A 20,167-nucleotide genomic window follows, 5' to 3' on the forward strand; every position below is an offset into this window, starting at 1 on the left:
GGGGGAAGGGGGCAACTGATCTCAAATGTCAATTCAATTCTGATGCCAAATTGTGCATTAATCAACAACATTATTTAATACTGTGAATCTCCGTGTATAAGACCCTATTTAAAAAAAAAGATTGTTGACTCCGTAGGCAGCAAGCCAGGGGAAGGACCTTCATTTTACTGCGAGGTGCAATTGAAGTTGCCGATTTGTGCTCGTGAACTTGTGACATATATAACAGTAACAATGTCAGTTTAAAGAAATTGTACCTGTGTATAAGACGCACCCCCGACTTTCAATTTTTTTTTTCGGCGGGAAAAAAGTGCATCTTATACACAGAGATTTACAGTACCTGCATTTTATATATCATGTTATGTATAAACTTGTAATCTTCTTTCTCTGATTGTTTTATAGGGATGAGGATAAAAGAGAGGGTCAGGATGGGGATGAGGCTCTATCCATCGCCAAGGATACCCTCCTCCAGGGTCTCTCGGATCAGGATAACTATCTTAGGTAATTAGCATTCCTTCCTTCTCTAAATTTGTCTTCCCTAAAAGTTACTGAAAAACGGCTAATTTTGCAGCCTTATTTTTGGTAAATAATAATTGTTGTACTCCCCTCCTTTTGTGGCCTAAAACTTCATGATTCTGGACCACTTTTGAACTTTGTGAAAGTTTCACTCACATGTTAACACCTTGACTACTGAATTCCTTGATTCACATAGACCATCCGATTCCAGTAGGCAATTGGTCAAATATCTGATAGTATTCATTACAATTGAGTTTGTGAGAAATTGTGCATACTGACTCCTTGCTATATTTTGGTGTGTGTATTTCTAGTACCCCAATCTTTTAACAACCTGAGCTTTGTTGTGTCATTTCTTTCTTATGTTTGAAAGCGTTTTTTTGCATTTTTAAATGTTTCTTTCATTTTGTTTTGCCTTCGATTGGTCTGGTCACTTATCATTTGTTGAAAGCCAGAAGTGTGTCAAAATACACATTATGTTATTATTAAAGCCATTCTGCTTCTCATCAGACAATATTCGTCTCTCAGTATAAACCCTTAACCTTTCCTTTCTCCCTCTCTTCCAACTTTCTCTCTTTCTTCACCTGACACATTTTGTTTGTTTCTTGTAGATTGCGGGTGAGTAACTTCTGGAGTCATGAGACTCGTCTGCCCAAGGAGACTCTTGAGCGACTCATCTCCATGTTGGGATGTATGTACTCCCCAGGTACGGAGAATCGTTACCTTGGTTACGCCACCAACCTGCTTCTTGAGATGACCTCCAAGAGCCCTGACTTCAAGAGAGAAATCTTTGAACATCCGTTATCAGCTTGCAAATTTGAGGTATGGAACAATCTGTTTGGTTCTTCATCCTTCATTTGCATTTGTGCCTAGTCATGAAGGTTTTAGATTATTTACAAATGCATGATACATTTCAGACGTTTATGAGTTTTAGACGTTTTCATATTAAATTCAGGCATAGGAATTCGGTAATCATCCATTGATGCTATTGTTTCTTATACTATAACCTGTATAACTAGTAATTTCTAGTAATAGAAATAATGACTATCAAAGGCATTTTTTCCATCTGTTTTTTTAAATCTATGGTGGTTTTTATTATAATCCAGGAAGTTCTGAAGTTCACATTAAAATGCGTACACTGATGGGTACAATAATTTGTATACTTTGAGAAAAATAGTTTGATTGTGATTTTATCATTATATATGAGAATGAAACTCAGAGCACAACATTTACTGTATACTTCCAAATACCTGTCAAAGTACTTAAAGGTAAAGACCAGTATTGGAAACGCCCCAATTTCAAAAAATGAAATCGAAGCTCTTATTACCAATCATGTGAAAGAATATGTTTTGAATATTACATGATGATAAAAATGTTGACGGGAAACCGCCTACTAATTGATATATTTGGTAAATTAGTGTATCTCTCGCCTGTTGAGAGATATGAAATGCACGTGTCGCGCACGTGTGTGTAGTCCCATATACATCTTTCTGTGTACAGTGCTTCTAACTTTATGAAGACTTGGCCAAATTTCTTATCATTTTGATGATTCCAGAACCTTGCAGTACATCTATGCTAGATGATCAGCCTTTTCTGATCGATTTCACAACGTTTCTTTCACAATACAATCGCATGAACATAACTGGTCTTTAGCTTTAAATTTATAAATCTGATAGCATAATAATGATAATAATATTCCGCTTATATAGCGCTTTATGTCTCTAAGCGCTTTACTGATATACAATACTATTACCCCAGTCTTTGGATTTAGTGCTTGCTCGCACACACTGTGTGCTCAATCTCCACTCCCTGGGGAGCATTCCAGCCGGGCGTTACTTGACGCTCAAAAACTGTTTGACCAACAATGACGGTCACATCCTACCGGGTACCCATTTAACACCTGGGTAGAGAGTAGCAAGTGCAGGTTAATATCTTGCCAAATGATATAAGTGCCATGTCAGGATTCGAACCCTTGACCTTCGCATCTCCAGTCAAGCACCTTAAACCGCTCGACCATGACACTCCCACCATTTATGAAATTGATGCTAGCTAAATTGATGTTGTATCTTCAATCTGCAGGGGGTGCAGATCGACCACTCCTGGCGTCAGCGTCACGCAGCAATATCCACACCCAAGTTTGTTGAGACCCAAGTGGGCCAGTCCCAGGGGAGTATTAGGGGATCCCCCTCATCACAGAGTATGACATCTTCGGGAATGAGCATGGGAGGAGGAGGACAGCTGAGGGCCACACAGGCTACTCAAAACTTCACTGCCACTCAAGATAATGGTGAGTGATGGTCATCATAGGGAATGAGGTGATGACAGGGATGTTGATGGTAGTGGTTGGTAGTAGTAGCGATTAATAATGATACAATAGCTTTTATGATGATGACATTGATGATGGTGATAAGGACAAAAATGATGGTATTCGCGATGATGATGATGATTGAATAGATGACGATAATATAGTATTAATGACTGCTTTGAGAGAAATAGTTGTTTTTATACGCTCAATGGAAGGTTAGAATTGTGCTATTACCCGAGGCGTGCCGAGGGGAATAGCCCAATTGTAACCTTCCGGAGAGCGTATAAAAACAACTATTTCTCGAATATTAAAGCAGTCATTAATACTTTTATATGCCAAAAAAAAAAAAAAAAAAAAAAAAACTTTTGTCGAAGATGGGATTCGAACTCTTGCGTACAAAAGGTGATGTAACTAAAGTCAGCGCCTCAAACCGCTCGGCCAGCGCGCTCTGTCACCATGTACAGTAGTTTTCTTTAATATATACATTAAAATGAATTGAAAACGGCTTCGCGTGGTCGATGCTTCGCCGCTGCTCCATTAAACGGGCCCTTCTTTTACTTTTGCAATGCATATTGGCACGAACTTAGATCTATCGGCAGATGTTGTTTTTTTGTTTTTGGAAGTTTATTTTCGTCTTCATGTCAACAATGCAAGATAAAATTGTCGGTAAGATCGATCGAGATTCAATTGTATTGAAATTACCGACCAATTCTTCGCACACGTACGGTATCCTCGATCGCTCAGACCATTTTTTAACATGTAAACCTATGGGGTAATCATGGAGACTGACCTATTTTCCCAATAACCATGGTTATTGGGATTTTGAACTGTTTTTTAACCATGGTTACCGGGAATTTTCGGGAACGGTTGAAGTTTATGAATGCAATTTCGACCAATCAGATTGCTGGATTACTTAAGTGAGGTATATAATGATGATTATAATGATTATTGGTAATGATGTTTATGATAGTGATGATGATGATGATGAGGCCTAAAAAAAACTTGTTGTATTGCCCTTTGGGTGGCAAAACATGGGTCAGTCGGTCAAAAAAACAAAATTATTTAAGTTTTTTTTTTGTCGCCCTCTTTGGGCGGATATTTTTCAGATTTGAATGTTATTGTTGTTCTTTTCTTCTTTTTTTCCCGCCCTCTTTTGGCTGATATTTCTAATTTTTTTTAGTGCTTTAATACATTGTCATCATTCCATTGATATCTTTCTCATCTCATAATTATCCATGGTTTGCACGAGTGAGAATTTTTTTGGAATAATTTGATTTTATGCATTTATATCCCATTTAAACAAACAAAATACATGTTATTTTATTTATTAATTTTAAAAAAATCTAAAAAAACGGTTTAAAAAAAAAACCTTTTTAAAAATGCTGACCGTAGATTTTCAGATTTTGGGGTCGGTCGCAAAGGGCAATACTACAAGTTTTTATTTAATGCCTAATGGCGCCGATAATGAAGGAGGTGATGATTGATAATGATAAAAGCACTCTATTTTTATTATTGTGATGATGATGAAGATGTTGACAATATTTTCAATGGTGATAACAATGATGACAATGGTATTTGCGATGATGTGATGATGATTATGAAGATGAAACTAAAGTAATGATGATTTTGATGAGTATTGAGAATGATGATGACAATGTTGATGGTGATGATGATAATGATGAGATGATGATAATAATTGATGATAATGATGAAAGCAATGATGATGATTGATAAAAATGTTTATGATTCGATGATGATGATGATTTTGAAATCAATAATGATCCATGGACTCCCATCTTGATGTTTAGGGCCAAGTTTACAAATCGAAACACCTCGCGCCTATTACAAACGATGCTAATGTCAGCATTTCTATTTTTAATTGATATCTTTAATATCCCTATTTTGTCTTAATAAAAGCTGCTTCCAGTCACAAGAATGGCTACAACTGGTTGACAGGTAGCCAGGATACGTTTGCTGATTATTCATCATCTTCATCAGCGAGTGAATCCTCTTTGCTCTTTACTATGGGGTCTCTACCAAAGAGAACTGCCCAGGGCTTCAGGGGCGTCAAACAGGATGCTGGAGCAGGGGGAAGCAGAGACAAAGAGGCCAGGAAAGGTTAGTCAAATCTGTTTCAATCGTTTGCATTGACTTTGTACATAAATGCACTGAAAACTTAGGTTATGAAGGTCAGAGAGATGGCTTGAATTTTTTTTGTACTAGGAGAAATATCATACAAGATTCCCCACACCTTGTGACTGTTAGGTTTCCAACCTCATTCTGTAAATGTTTGCATGAATCTTGAAAAGAATATAATATGTAGATGACCACTCAGCCATAAAATGTTAAAATCTGGAAAATGAGAGTAAGCGTGCATGCTGGTGTATAGGCAAAGATAGGAAAAGTCTGAAATTCCCCTTTAACCCATGGGATACACATTGATTGTGGTACAGTCAAACCTGCTTTAGTGACCACCTGTCTATAAAGACCACATTTTATTGTTTCCCTTCAAAATGGTTTCTCATTGAAACATGTACTAAATGAACCTGTCTACAAAGACCACTTTTTGTGTTTCCCTTGGGTGGTCGCTATAGACAGGTTTGACTGTGTAACATACATTTTCCATGTACTCTAGTCCAAGATATCTTGGGATCGTTGTTCAAAGGTCTAAACTGTTAGTGTGTGTGTGTAGGTGATACAGTCAAACTTTCTGGAATGTGCTTCATTTTGGAGGAACCTGTAAGTAAAGACCATCTGCTCATAGAGACCACTTTTTCTAGTCTCCCTTGAGCGGTCTTTATATACATGTTTTTGCTGTATTTAATTAAGATGATATGATTGCTGCTTCTTTGCATCCATGAATCAATAGGATCAAGTGCATTGTTATAGTTTGAATGAGATCATTTCTATATTATAATCCTCTTTGCAACGGTTCTTCCATCTGGAAATAATGACTTGTGTTTTCTGTATTGTATTTTTCACCAGCACCCTCAGAAGGGGAGAAGGAAGTTCAGCGACTCAAGAGACGTTTCATGAAGGACCAATCCTCTCAGAGTGCATTCTTTGCTAAACGGGCTACAAGGCAAAAAGAACTCAGAGAGGTACATGTAGAACTTCTTCTTTTCTCTTTGTATTTTTTTTTAATTCTTTGTAGATTCATATTTCATACTTAGTTTTCAAAATCATATTTTCACTTCTCTCAATTCCTATATCTCAACTTTTTTTTATTAATACTATACACCAAACTTGAAATTGTGAAAGTCCTTAAAAACGATTAATGATGTTTAAGGTATGAACATGTTTATTAATGATTTATGAGTTGGTACATGTAAATGTTCTTTGTCAAGCCTCCACATGATTCATGCTTTTATAGAAGGGAATTTCTCTGACATTTTTTGATATTCATTGATTTTTTATTAGGTTGACTGTTAATTAAAAAACAAAAACAAATTAGTAATTTGACAAAAACAAACCATTTGTCAATCAGATATTCATTTTTTGTGACTTTAAAATTTGTTTATCATGAACTTTCTTTGCAGGAGGTGCAGAAGAGCCAGAGAGAGCGTAGGTTTGCGCAGGTGACGATGTACCGTCAGTACAGGACAGGGGACCTTCCAGACATCCAAATTAAACACTCTGACATCATAGCACCACTACAAGCTTTAGCACTGGTGAGGAGATGGTTTGGTTTAAAGTGTTTAATGTTTGTTGGGAGATTTAAAGAACGCATGCATTAAAACACTTCTTGTAGCATATTTGATTAGCAGGGCACTGTAAGGTAGTGGTTGATTGCTATTTTACAATTGATTCTAGAGTAAGATCAATTTGCTTTGTCTTACAGAGCCTAGGTAAATGATTGACTTTTAAAAAATAGGAATAGGAACTTCACAGCAGTCTACATTTTTTTAATATTCACAGATGAAATGTTTGGATGAATACTCCAGGCATGAGCAGTAATGAGTGCTTGGGTATTACGTAGGATTCAAAATATTTTTTTTTACTTTGGCCATGAAGGAAACCTCTTCATTGTGCAATGTATATCATGAGCCTTACAAAATGAAAGAATTGAACTGTTAGAAATTTTATTGGTGATAACGTAAAGACAAATTTATTTTCATTATTTTGCAAAACTGCTATAAATTTTCAAACAAATTAAATCCTATTTGTCAGAGAGACTCCACCCTGTCTCGACTGCTGTTCTCCGCCCTCTTTAGGGGTATCTTGGCCAGGATAGGAGACATGTGCACAGATGGAGAAACAGAGCTTCATGTGAAAGGCATTGAAAGGCATCTCAACCAGATGCTAACCGATTCAAACCAGTTTGATCCGGCTTTCATCAGCTGTATGTTGGTAAGGGATGTTCAGGGCCATATTAAAGATAGTAATTAACAAACGTTATGATTGCTGATGCTGATTAAATGATATCCAGAGTTTTAAAATAGAGATGCGTGCTGAAATGGTCAAAAGACTTCAGACATTTCTTGAATACTTTACTCTATTAACTACCGTATTTGCCGGCGATAAGGCCGCAGCACCTGTGCCTCGTTGCATAAAACTTGCCTTTGATGGTAACTTTGTCATTGATGGTAACTTCGATGGAATCATTGATTTGATTGGCTGTTGAGTAATGTTGCCATGGTACATGTACATGTAGTTAATATTGATGGCAAAGTTACAATCAATGGTCATTCTTATGGAATGGGTCCCTGATCATGGTATAGATGGCAAAAAACGTGGTCATGACATTAGTGGAGTTGTCATGGTCTAGTGGATACGTCAGCGGACTGTGGATCCCATGGTTGGTGGTTCTAGTGCAGCGGCGGGACTAGAACCACCAACTTTGCCATCAATATTAACTACATGTACCACTGCACTGTGTAGATAGGACTTCTATCTTCAGTGAAAGTGTGTTGCACTGTGTAGATAGTAGCCTATCTACACAGTGTAACAAACTTTTTGATTCTCCCAGCAATGATGGGCAAACTATTTTTCATCACATGATTCACTTTTGACCAATTGTAGAGCAAGATTCTTAGTATGTGGAATATAATATGTACAGTATTACAGCAGGTTCAAAGATTTGAGTCAATATATGGCATAGAAAAACTACTCATTTGGATTTCTCTTTTATCGTTCCACAGGAGATCGGCTTCTACCACAGTGAGCAGTTGACCCTTGACCCTGCAGCTATCAGCCAATCATGTCTGACCAGTCGTCAGCTTCTCATCGGTAGGACCATCATATATCATGATGTGAGCTGAAAGTCACCCCTTAAAAAATTTAGCTTTTTAGAAATATTCTGATGATAGCTTTGTAAACAACAAAAAGTTGCATGATAGAGACATACAGTTAAAGATGTTCATGTATAGGTGTATAGTTGTTCGTGAAGTAGGCAACTTGGCGATCACTACATAACACTGAGCCAAGAGGTATTACACGTCCGTGTGCTGCCCTTTATATAACCACGCATGAGCAACTTTAACAATTAAATTACATACCTTTACTAACTTTTGTAATTTTTTAAGCATGTGAAAAAGTTATTTGTCCCGATTTCCGTTTCTTTAGAAAAGCTTACATCTGAAAGGCCCTTATTCAACCAGTCCACCTCTCATTCTTGAGTTACTAAAAACAAAAAAAACATTAAATTTTCAAGGCGTATGCATATTTTAGTTGATTACAGTATCTTATAACACAGAGCTCAGGGAATTCGAGTTGGACTTTTGTTGTGCACGGCTGCCTTTCATTACCATTAAAGCATTAAAAGCATTGTGGCATTACCACTTCATATCCGAACGAGCCTTAAGGCCCGGTCACACATAGGGGACGCATGGGGGACGCACGGCCAGCGCATTGGGAATTTGCAATTTTGACCAGTGCGTTGTCGTTCGCTAGGTGTGCGTCATCATTCGTTACTCGTTCGTCGAGCGCGCTGGACCAACGCTATGCATTCGTCGTCATTCGCTGTGTGCGTCAGGATTTTTTGAGCATGCTCAAAAGTGTGCGCAGAGGTGATGCATGAATGTACTTGCCAAAAGGATTCCAGACATGCGCTGAGCGCGCTAGACCAACGCCAGACAAACAGGAGCCCACACCCTGTAAACGCACAGCGCGCTAGCAACACGATATGCATTCGGTGTCAGCTCGCTAGCTTCTCCCAAATCCTGACAAAAATCGGGTTCACAACTTTTTTTTTTTATTTTCAATGCGCCCGCCGTGCGTCGTCTATGTGTGACCTGGCCATAAAGGGGCTGACAATTTTTTAAAACTCTGTTAGAATTATCTTTAAATGTTGTAATTTAGAATTATAAAAGAGATTCTTAATCAATCTATGTTATTGCTTGAAGGTATTCGTGTGTTGGAGGAGGTGTTGATTAAGAAGAGCGGGGACGATGAGAGAAGTAGGAAGAGAGCAAGGACTTCAAGACCAGAGTCCAACCAGGAGATGAGTACATGGATTGAACTAGCTAGGTATGTTCATATGATTATCTGTCATTTTATTAAGCATATCACATTCTGATATAACATCGATCTACGCTACTAAAGGGCTTTTGAAATGACTACCCTAGCTTTTAGCTCTGTTAGCCATCACCACTCTGTATAAACCATAAGCAGTAACGATATCAGGATGAAGAGGAAACCCTGAAGCTTGTTGCCTATGATATCTGGACATTTTAAATCATCAAATGATGTTTGGCAGGCCAGTTCTAGTTCTAAATTAAGGGGGGTGAGGTGTTTTTAGCGTTGATTGAGAGTTGGAAGTAGTGCTTGTCTTTAGATGTTTGCCTTTTGATTAATTTCTACTCTCCACAGCTACAGGAGGAGTATGGAATACCAGAAAGTTACATTTGATTTAAGGGAGAATGTAGTTTTTCAATTTTTGTTGCTGTGATGGAGATATGCCTGTATATTTAATCGCAGCAATGAATGAACTTCTTTTTAATCATTTCTGAAAACTTTTAATTCAGTACACATCACAACCCTTTCTGAGTTGTCTCGTTATTGCAATCTATGAGAAATATGCTCCTAACCTACATATTCTGACAAGAAGTGCTCAATCTTTTAAAATATTTATTTGCAGGTTGTACAAAGCCATGGGGGAGTTTGATGTTCTACGAGGAATATTTGGCGCCCTCATTAAGACGAAGGATGTGACGCAGGAAGCTATCCAAGCGGAGTCAAGAGGAGACTACGAGTCCGCTCTCGAACTCTACTCAAAGGTAAAAGGTCACTCAGTTTTTCATTTTTCATTTGCAGTACAGAACTTGAAATATGCAATTCACAAACTAGATTTCAATCTAATTAAATAAATGTGCTGTAGAAATTATTGGATGTTGTTTCATTTTACGGTAGGTCTTTTTTGTCTCTAAAATTGAGGGTGCAAGGAAGGAGTCACGTTTGACGATGCGGAGCGTGTTCACAAACGGAAGTCAAAACTTCCAGACAACTGACAAGAAACGATTGTATCACACTCAAGACTAAAATCCTGATCAGACTATAAAAATTACAATGTAATTGGCATTTGTTGTTCAAATATACAAAATTATAGCTTACCCAGGGTAAAATGATAAAGGAAAATACATTAAAGCACTCAGAACAACATCGATGTGCCTTTCAATCATTCTAAAACATGCGTTGATCACGGCCAAGCTAAAGTTCGAAGTGAAGTTCGTTTTGCTCGATGAGCTTGGATACAGCCCTACACCATCAAACATGCAGGTCCGAAGGTCCGAACGGATTCAACCAAATAATAATACCACGTTAGACCTTTGTTCAATGTACATATCCAATTTGTGTAATTCACATGCAATTCAGTGGTGAAACTGCCATTCATGAAAGATGCAATAACCATTTATCTATCTTGTATACAGGCAATATCATCCGATTGGGGCCCAGATGGCGTTGCTCGGGAGGAGGAAGACTTCTGGGATGAGGCTCGTCTTCAGGTCAGCTACTCATATTTGTACCATTGGACATTCAAACATGATTGAATAATTCTTAGCTAATTTTTAGTACTTTCAGTGAAGTTTTAATTTGAGGAAGAAATATTTGAAATTATTTTGGAATGTTATCATGTAAATAATTGTTTGTTTAGGGAAATTTTATGCTGAAAACTTATTGCAAATGGCAAAGCAGTGTAAGTGGCTTACATATTAGCCTTCCCATAGTCCAAACATTTAATATAATGCCTTGTTTACTTTGCTTATTACTCACAATTACGCATGTTCTTCATATAGATTAGTCAGATGTTTTTTATGTATGTAGAGATAGTTTTGTGAATTGTTTATGCTCATAACCAGAGCCTCAGATTATCTTTAATATCAAGCAAATGTTCCGGTTTTATTTGACTGGATTCAATCATTTATTACCAAAATATATTCATAATACAGCAACCAAGTCATTTGATCACTTTCTATTTGTAGTGCTGCAACCAGCTGACAAAGTGGGATGACATGGAAAGCTTCTCAACTGATCAGATTGAAGGAAAAGGATCAAATGATTTGTCTCAGATATGGAACGATGATTACCAACAGGTACATTAAATTGTGTATTTTGGCCATGAACTAGTAGGAAACAAGTTTATAAGATGCAAGTGACTTCTTTAGTATTCAGGATTGTACATACATGTAATATCTTGATGGTTCTTTAAATGAGATCTGTTGAAGTACTATACCTTAATTTCATCTAATTTAATGTATCAAGTGTGTGTTTTTTTTACAGTTTAGAAGGTTCATTACATTTTATGGTAAAGTTATTTTTATTGTATCAGTTTTGACCTTCATCACTTAAGAAACGTTACCAATACCCCATTCACAGTGGCCTCAAACACCGCGACAGCAGCGGGACTGTCCCGCTGCTGTCGCGGTGTTGTCTTCAGTGTGAAGGCTCTGACCCGTTATAAACTATCGCGGGATAACACCGCCTCGCCATAACGCCGCGACAAACTATCGCTAGGTTCGCCTAGCTACAGCAGCGGGACAGTCCCGCTGCTGTCGCGGTGTTTACTCAGTGTGAAGGCTCTCCGCTATAACACCGCGACAAACACGTGTGATTTGTTTACTTACCTATCACTGACCTCTTTTCTCCAGCAATGGGGAACATAAAGTGAAATAGAAATAAAGTAACCAGTGGATTCAAATTGATTTTATTATTATGTAGATATTATAATTATCCAAATAAAAATATTTCACACTTCAAAAAATCAAAATATTCTGACTGGAAGCAATAAAAATGCTAGTTTTTTAAAAAAGTAATATGATCGAGCTAGCTACATGAGGAAGAGTGTGTAAAGTACAGCTAGCGCGCGCAATTTCAAGCAATCGAAAACCCCGCGCTGAAGTATTTCCGGTCATATCGGGGTCACTCGCGGGTCATGAGCCATGCATACACGTGTTTGTTACGGAGGTAATAAAAATCACCCGCTGCAGCGTGAATGGGTACATGATATTTATCCCGCTGCTGCAGCGGGATAACTTTTCTACTGTGAATGCATTTGTAGCGGTGTTATGGCAGTGTCGCCGCTCCGCTACAACGCCGCTACAAATTTCAAAACCACTGTGAATGGGGTTCAAGTAAAATAATTGACAAGTTGTGTTTTTGTGAGTTTGTTCTCTTGTTTTTTGTTTCGGATGAGTTATAGAAGATGACATGTATCAGATTATTATTTTTGATGCAGAGGAGTGTTGCATACATATTTATTTGAAATTCATGTTGACATTGCTTATATTATTATGTCATGTTCTAAATGTTCTACATCATTTTGGTTTGCAGGAGATCTACCTGCCATACATGATGCGATCCAAACTCAAGCGCTTGATGGAAGGTTCAGAAGATGATAGTCTCCTAGGCTTCATCGATTCATCTGCCAAGGACCAAGAGAAGAGAGTCATTCTAGAGGTAAATTCTTCATTCTTTTTCTTTAACAAGTCAAAATATGACATGTAAAAATGTAATCTTCTACCAACCTTAAAATTAAGTAGGCAAGTTTTCGTCCACTCCTGTATGACCATCTCAAGCCAAGTGATTCTTTACAGTTTCCTGCTGTCTGCTGCCTCGAGGTCACTGGAGCAAAGATAGAGATAGTGACTAGCCAGAGTCCCTATTCAGTGAAGGCTTAATCATTTTTATCCACTCTATTTTCTGACTATTCCCACATATCATAGATGTACATGTATAACAAATTATTCATACCCCTTGTAAATTTGATGTTTTCTGTGTTTTTCATAACTCAAGAATTAAGGCATTTGTTGAATACTTTTAGGTTTAAGCTTTAATATGTCACATTCTCAACAAACATAATCAGGACAAATCGATTTTCAAAAACTTGGTAAGGTAATGAATAATTTAGTTGTTAAGTGTATCTACTTGTTTTATTGTTTGGAATGCAGAGATCTAGTTTAGAACAATCTGTATCATGATAGGAGCATTTTGATCTACATATGTACAAGAGAAATGATACATGCAGTAATACCAAGATGATTTATATCATGAGAAATGAAAGTACTTGTATATCTTTCAAACTTCTCATAGGAGTTATACAAGTTTTGTGTTAGGGACTGCCAACCCTTTCTAAAACTTCTGTTTTATGAACTGCAACTTTGATAAACATTTGTCATTTCTCCCACAGAAAAACTCCTGTGAATTGCAAAAACTAAAGGTTGTAGTTCAATCAATTTATGTCATGAAACTATCACAAGTATGGAGTACTTGTGAAGTTTGTGAAAGGTCCATGCTTATTAAGTTTCTGGTTTTGCGATCCGTCAAGCTTTAAAGGCATCGTTTAACAATGTTAAACTGAGATGCACAGCCCTACGTGTTATCAGTGTCTGTGATATGGTGTAATATTGAAGCCTTTGAAAAATTGCGCTTCAAAATGATCAAGAAGTGCCTCAAAAAAGTAAAAATCTTTGAGTGACCGGTTTTACCATACTCGTTTTCCCCAATAGACTGTAGTGTTATGAAAACCGTTAGGAAAACACAAAAATTGGTTTCGATTTCCAATCATAAATATCTTGATAATCAGACAGGCGATCGGCTTGTAAAAGTCATGGAGTTCCTGACGGACCTACACTGTAAAGGTTTTTAATTATCATTGCAGCATGAGCTAAATCCAGGATTTTGTTTCAGAATCTGAGACAAAGTTAACAGATCCCTTTAATAGAAAAAATGTTTTCATATGTGACTTACTTTTTTTCTTTTTGCATGATTTGATCAGTCTCGATACACAGAGGAATTGGCTGCCTTGTCTATTTTGAAAGAAGACTACAATAGAGCGAAATATTACTTGGCAAACAGCACAAGTTCCTTTCTGCAGGTAGGGGTACACTGGGCATGTTGTCTTTTCTATTATTTCTCTGTCGGTGTTAGAATTTTGTTCTCATTTGGGTAAAAGGATGTAGTTGCATTTGATCAATGATTACAATGTACAATTTAGTTTCAGCAATGACAAATGAATGGGATGAAATCAATGCTGTTGTATTTTCAAAATGCCTCCATATTTGTTTGTTTCTAAAACCCCTTTCATAGCCGTTTCATCGCTTTTTTCATCGCTATTTCTCTTCTTTCTATCGGCTATTCTATCGGCTTTTTCTCCTCTGTAGCATTCATAGTGACCATTTTATAGGATGCATCCGGACGCATCTGATGAAAATCAGGCCACTATGAGAGGGGTTATCACATTTCTGATGCTTTTCATTCTGGGTTATTACTTATTAACAGGCCAAACACATAGCAGTTTATGATTTTTTTTTCATAACTTTTCAAGAATAATAGATTATTTGATTGATTGAATACACAATGAAAATGTACAATTAGTTGGGGACTGAAAAAGTAGATTTTTTCATGCCTCATGTGGCATTTTTCTTAGTCCTTTTCCAAAAATTCATGAAATACTTTTTCTATTTTTAGGAGTGGTCTGGTCTTGGACCTCTGATGCTTACAAGTCGTCTGTCCAAACTCCAAGACATCCAGAAGCTCACTGAAGCTGAACAGTTCCTACAACTTGCCAACAAACCATGTGAGTTCTCTCAAGTTTGCTCTTAATCCTACCATTTGGTCGCGTAATCTTGCTGTCAGTTGAACACTTAATTGATTTTGAATCAAAGTCTAAAATTGAAGCATTTTCAAACACCTTTGTGTTATGTTTGAAACATGAACTTGTAACAAGATACCACGAAAGTTAGATAAATTAAGATAAAATGCATTGAATATTGGAATCCTCCATTGATATTCTCAATTTAATATTCATAAACTTTGTTGATAATGTTGTTTTCATCAATTGCTTGACATCAGTTACTCATGGTGCACATAAAAGGACTACCAGTATACACAAAAGTAGAATAAGAGTACGATAGTAGATGTTCTTGTATTCATGTTTTGATTATTTTTATGCCGCTAGTTTCCGAGGGTTTGAAGTCTTCTGCCACCAGACTTGTGTCGGACTGGTCCAGGAATCTACCAGACCCAAAGAGGGATCCAATCAGTGTGTGGGATGACGTCACTCAATACAGGTCAGTCCAGATGTATATTGAGAGTCTTTTAAAACAGCAGGGTTCGTTCACATATCCTGTGGTGTACTAAAGTAATTGCAATTTGGGATGAAAATGGTTAATAGCTTCGTGCAGCTAAGTTCATACATGTACTCACATACAGTTATATATATGTTAATATACAAAAAAGGGAAGTGCAGTCATTTAAGTACGCTTTAATAAGAATCATGTGGTAAACCGCATTGGTTTACAGCTGCAGCATACAGTGTATGTGCTTTATATCAAACACTGATAATATTTCAGTGAGTCGTCACCAAGGTCATTGTATTCACTTTACACCCAGCACCTTCATTGCATACTTACTGCTTCCTTGAGTTTAATACAGTTACTCACATTTAACAACAGTGTGCACTTGTTATTAAAACCACAATGAATTTGACATCTTATAGGTTACTTTTACACACCTGGATAACGAGAAGCAATGAGATATTCCAGTCTCATGTGCATAACTTAACCCCTCTCTCTGTATCTCTCTGTGTCTCTTTCTTTATGGATTTCTCTGTCTCTCTCCACCTTACTCTGTCTCTTTTTCTATCTCTTTTTCTATCTCTCTCTCTCTCTGTTTATCTCTTTCTATCTATCTATCTATTTACCTATATATCTATCTCTCTCTCTTTTTTTTAATATATATTTACCTCTCTATCCACCTCTCTCCCTCTCTCTCTCTCTCCCTCTCTCTCTCTCTTCCTCTCTCTCTCTCTCTCTTTCTCTCTCTCTCTCCATTTATCTATCCATTTCCCTCTCTCTTTCTCTCTCTCTTTCTCTCTTTCTCTTGACTGTACTTGTTGATGTGCATCATTCATCAGATGTCTCTACATGGACAAGCTGTGTAACCTGTTAGGTGACTCAGGAGGAGGAGGAGGAGGAGGAGACTCCATGGAGACAGAAGACCAAAAGTTTGATGACCTTGTGAGGAGGGAGAAGGTTCTCTTGTCTATGAAGATGGCTGATAGTGCTTGCCAACAGGTGCGCATGTGATATTGAATAGCCTTGATTGGGATGCAAGGATATACTACTATCCCATGGGCTGATGAGCATATTTCACAAGTCGGCATGACAAACAAAATATTGTTAAAGCGAGTTTGATATAGTATACACGTGTATATCACAAAAGAAAGCCATTCAATATTGTTATTAGTTGTATGAAACCCAGTACCTTAATTTTCAGCACTACATCCTTATGTTTTTTTTTAAATGAAATCCACATTAATCAGAGGGAGAAAAATACATTTAGTCCTTACCCATCCATTTTGAAAGAGTTGCACGCATACATCCAATGTCTTAGCCTTTGCGTGTTTAAATGCATATTTACTGTTTCACGAGTTCGCATACCCCAAACTATGAAACATTGTTTTAAAATTGCACAGTCATCCTGGTACTTTTGCACAAAGCCCAAGATCTTTTGATTTTTCTGGTCGGCGCAAATAATAATACAAATATTAATTACAAAATGGATACATACTGTAATCTGCTGCTTGCAAGAAGGCCTTTGATTCATTGTTGTTGTTTTTTCAGTTCCTTGCATTTTTTAGGGTCACAACTCCAATAGTAGCAGGTGAGAATGCATATCATTGAATGTACTTTCATTAAATATCTACACATGTACATGTATTGATGAAAAGATGAAATTGAATTTTCAAACTGAAATTGGTTGTAAGAATGCTTTACTGGGCAGTTGACAACCATTACCTTTTCCATGATTCTGTCAAACAAAGGAAAAACTTCTTCATCAATTTCAGTCAAACCTGTCTATGAAGGCCACCAAACGAAAACACAAGAAGTGGCCACTGTACACAGGTGGCCTTTTTAGAGAGGTAGCTGCTAAGTATATTGTGATCCCATCTCATGATAGTAGATATATGTGGAAGCAAAGTAGCACATCTTTGATCTTTTCCCTTTGTACTCCAGGCCAATTTCTGTGTTGCAGCCAAACATCTCAAATCAACTCATCGGGGCCTGGTAGAATTTGAGGACCTCCGACCAGCCTGGACTCACAGTTATGTGTCTATGACACAAAGGAAGGCATTGCTTCTTAAGCCATATGAAAGGATCACCTCTCTTCTCAAGGCCTTAGATCATCTCGGTAATCAAACTATAAAGTTGATTTGTTTTATGTATACTTTTTTTTGTTATGCCTCCGCCACCTTATGTATTGCTGGAGTCATTGTATTTTGGGGTTGTCGGTTCCGCTTTTTGTTACCGCAATAATTTGAGAACCATTGAACAAATCCTCTGGGATCAAGAATGTACAAGTATGCAAGGACGAACTGATTAGGGTTTGAATTGAAGAGTTCAAAGGTCACACAGGTGTCCTAAAAATACTTTAACTCTTATGTTAGTAAACAAGATACAGTCAAACCTGTCTAAACCAACTACACAACGGAAACACAAAAAGTGGTCTTTGTAGACAGGTTCCTTTTGTACATGTTTCAATGAGAGACCATTTTCAAAAGAAACAAAAAATGTGGTCTTTATATACAGATGCATACAGTATTGAGAGGCATCTGAGCAAGCACTAAATGGAATCTGTATATTCCATGCAATTTTAGTTTGTTATGAAAATTAACATACTTAAATAATACTTAAATAATTGAATATAACATAATTTTCAGAAGTATAAATTCCATTTTTTTAATCCATCTCAGTCATTCAATCAGTATAATATGTTGTATGATGTGCTGCAGGCAAGTTACCAGTATCCCATAACTTGGGGAGTGATCTGTTCCTACTCTGCGACCATCGTATCCTGACCAGTAAGACCTATCAGTCCATGGCTAGCGCTCTACAAGAAGAAAGTAAGTAGGCCTGATAATCGTGAAGAAGAATGACGGTTAGAGAAAATTGAAAGCATGAGAAGAAAAAAAATTTAATAATTTTACATATTACATTATTATGCTTTGTACAAGAAGGTACCTCGATGAATGAGATGCATGACTGAGTGGAATCAAATTAGATGACGACTTTGTTTTGACTATTAAAGAGGTGTGCATTATGTACAATACCTGGTCTTTACCTACAAAGTTGTAAAATACTTTAAACTTGGTCATTTTCAGACCATATTCAAAACATGCATGTACAGGATTAAGGAATAGTCTAATATTATGGTGATTGTAATGATAGAGTGCAAGGTAAAATTTTCTCTTTTCTGTCTCTGTCTTCTTCATTGCTAAGAAATATTAAATGATAATAATGGAGGTTTAAATCTGCATTTACGTAACCCATGGTCTATAATTAGCGCAAAATAAGCGTGACACAGTCAGAGGTCCAATATTGGACGAGCGTGAGGCAAGGTACGCTTAATTTGCGCAAATTTTAAACCATGGGTTATGTAAATGAGGGTTTAAACCTCCTTTGTGAATTTGGGCCTTTGAGACTTTAAGTTTTAAAAGTGATAAATGCTTTACAGTATCTGTACAATAACACGGCTTCCCATTCAGTCCTCGGGACAACTACTCTCTCTACCAAGTTGTAAATACTGTTGGTACAGATGAAGTATAGTTACAGTATTTTGGATCTTCCTCCCAGCTTGTCTAACAACTTCTGTTTTTCTATTTCTTGCTGTGATACTTTAGAAGGAGAAATGTTAACCAGACTCAGTGATGCCGGCAAGCTGGATAAATTGCTTTCTAAAGCTGAATGTCAAGAGAGCAAACCTGAGAAGGTGAGAAAATTAAAATATCTTGAAGTCAGAACCTTGTTGGTCATGATCCTTAACCCCTAACGTGCCATTTGCAGCAAACCCTGCACCAGCTTTCAAGCTTTGACGATCATATTTGGAAATCACATGACTCCTGTAATACCAGAATCCTTTGCGTGCATGAAATGTGTTCATATTCCACAAGTGGTTTAAATTCACGAAAGTTTCATGCTGTAAAAATGCTGAATTAATTAAATTGTAAGTGAAACTTCACCATTGGAAGTTTATTTATGGCAGTTTTATACCTAACAAGCAAAACAAAAACAAATGAGAAAATATACGGTACATGGACTATAAGGGCAATCAGTATGATTTATTGGTATTCCTCCTAGACTTTTGTTTTCCACTCCATTGAATACAGGTGTGTCAGAGTCTGTTTATGAAGAGCAAGAAATACCTTGATGATGCCGTAGGAACCATCAAACTAGACCCTGCCTCCCATTCATTATCATCATCAGCTAAGAGAGAGGAGCAGAGCATGGCAAAGGCGCACATGGCTCTCGTCAGCTTTTGTGATCAGTTGCTACGGCAACAAGACGATGGTAAATGAATATTAACATTGCTTATCCATGAGTATGAGTACAATGACATGTTTTGTCCATTCATTCAATTTGCTGAGAATTATATTAGAACAATGTTCTAAAAATAAAAAGTGTCCTAAACCTTTATAATAATAAATCATTCTTACTGAGCACTTTATCGGTTACAACGCTCACAGTATTATTACCCCGGTCACTGGATTCTGCTTGATTCTGCAGAGTCGTAACAGAATCCAGTGACCGAGGTAATAATAAAGCCAATTGCCAGTTTTAACCCCAGGTTATAACCCTAAACCTAAACCTGACCTAAAACTGAGTTGCAAACCTAAGCCTGTATTTTTGATGTTATAAAGCCCTAGAGCAATTGTCACCAGAGCAAATGACTGATAAAATTAAAAGTACTTTAGTGATCTTGTCTACCCCTCACTGATCAGTATTAGTAATGTTCTTACTTAGGGCCTTTCTATTTATATTAATGTATTACCTAGGCTTTAGTCAAGCAATTATGACAAGGCACTCAAGCATTCAAGGAATTTCTTCCTACTGAGTACCCACTTACTACTTCTGGGTA

General features: G+C 37.1%; 1 protein-coding gene across 1 annotated transcript in view; it reads left to right on the forward strand.

Annotated features, from left to right (window-relative positions):
* LOC586799 (DNA-dependent protein kinase catalytic subunit) overlaps positions 1-20,167 on the forward strand; it is a 109,049-nt gene that overhangs the window by 73,418 nt on the left and 15,464 nt on the right. The window contains exons 55-75 of the mRNA XM_030984017.1: positions 400-498; positions 1,122-1,332; positions 2,590-2,797; positions 4,733-4,933; positions 5,801-5,916; positions 6,355-6,486; positions 6,986-7,165; positions 7,957-8,044; positions 9,160-9,283; positions 9,894-10,032; positions 10,684-10,758; positions 11,236-11,346; positions 12,584-12,709; positions 14,028-14,126; positions 14,720-14,828; positions 15,210-15,321; positions 16,167-16,326; positions 17,269-17,443; positions 18,045-18,155; positions 18,933-19,021; positions 19,419-19,599. Of these exons, the coding sequence (XP_030839877.1) occupies positions 400-498; positions 1,122-1,332; positions 2,590-2,797; positions 4,733-4,933; positions 5,801-5,916; positions 6,355-6,486; positions 6,986-7,165; positions 7,957-8,044; positions 9,160-9,283; positions 9,894-10,032; positions 10,684-10,758; positions 11,236-11,346; positions 12,584-12,709; positions 14,028-14,126; positions 14,720-14,828; positions 15,210-15,321; positions 16,167-16,326; positions 17,269-17,443; positions 18,045-18,155; positions 18,933-19,021; positions 19,419-19,599 (2,846 nt within the window). The remainder of the gene's footprint in view (positions 1-399; positions 499-1,121; positions 1,333-2,589; positions 2,798-4,732; positions 4,934-5,800; positions 5,917-6,354; positions 6,487-6,985; positions 7,166-7,956; positions 8,045-9,159; positions 9,284-9,893; positions 10,033-10,683; positions 10,759-11,235; positions 11,347-12,583; positions 12,710-14,027; positions 14,127-14,719; positions 14,829-15,209; positions 15,322-16,166; positions 16,327-17,268; positions 17,444-18,044; positions 18,156-18,932; positions 19,022-19,418; positions 19,600-20,167) is intronic.

The sequence above is a fragment of the Strongylocentrotus purpuratus genome, unplaced genomic scaffold (genome assembly GCF_000002235.5).
Source record: "Strongylocentrotus purpuratus isolate Spur 01 unplaced genomic scaffold, Spur_5.0 spur5_scaffold_14, whole genome shotgun sequence".
Lineage (NCBI taxonomy): Eukaryota > Metazoa > Echinodermata > Echinoidea > Camarodonta > Strongylocentrotidae > Strongylocentrotus > Strongylocentrotus purpuratus.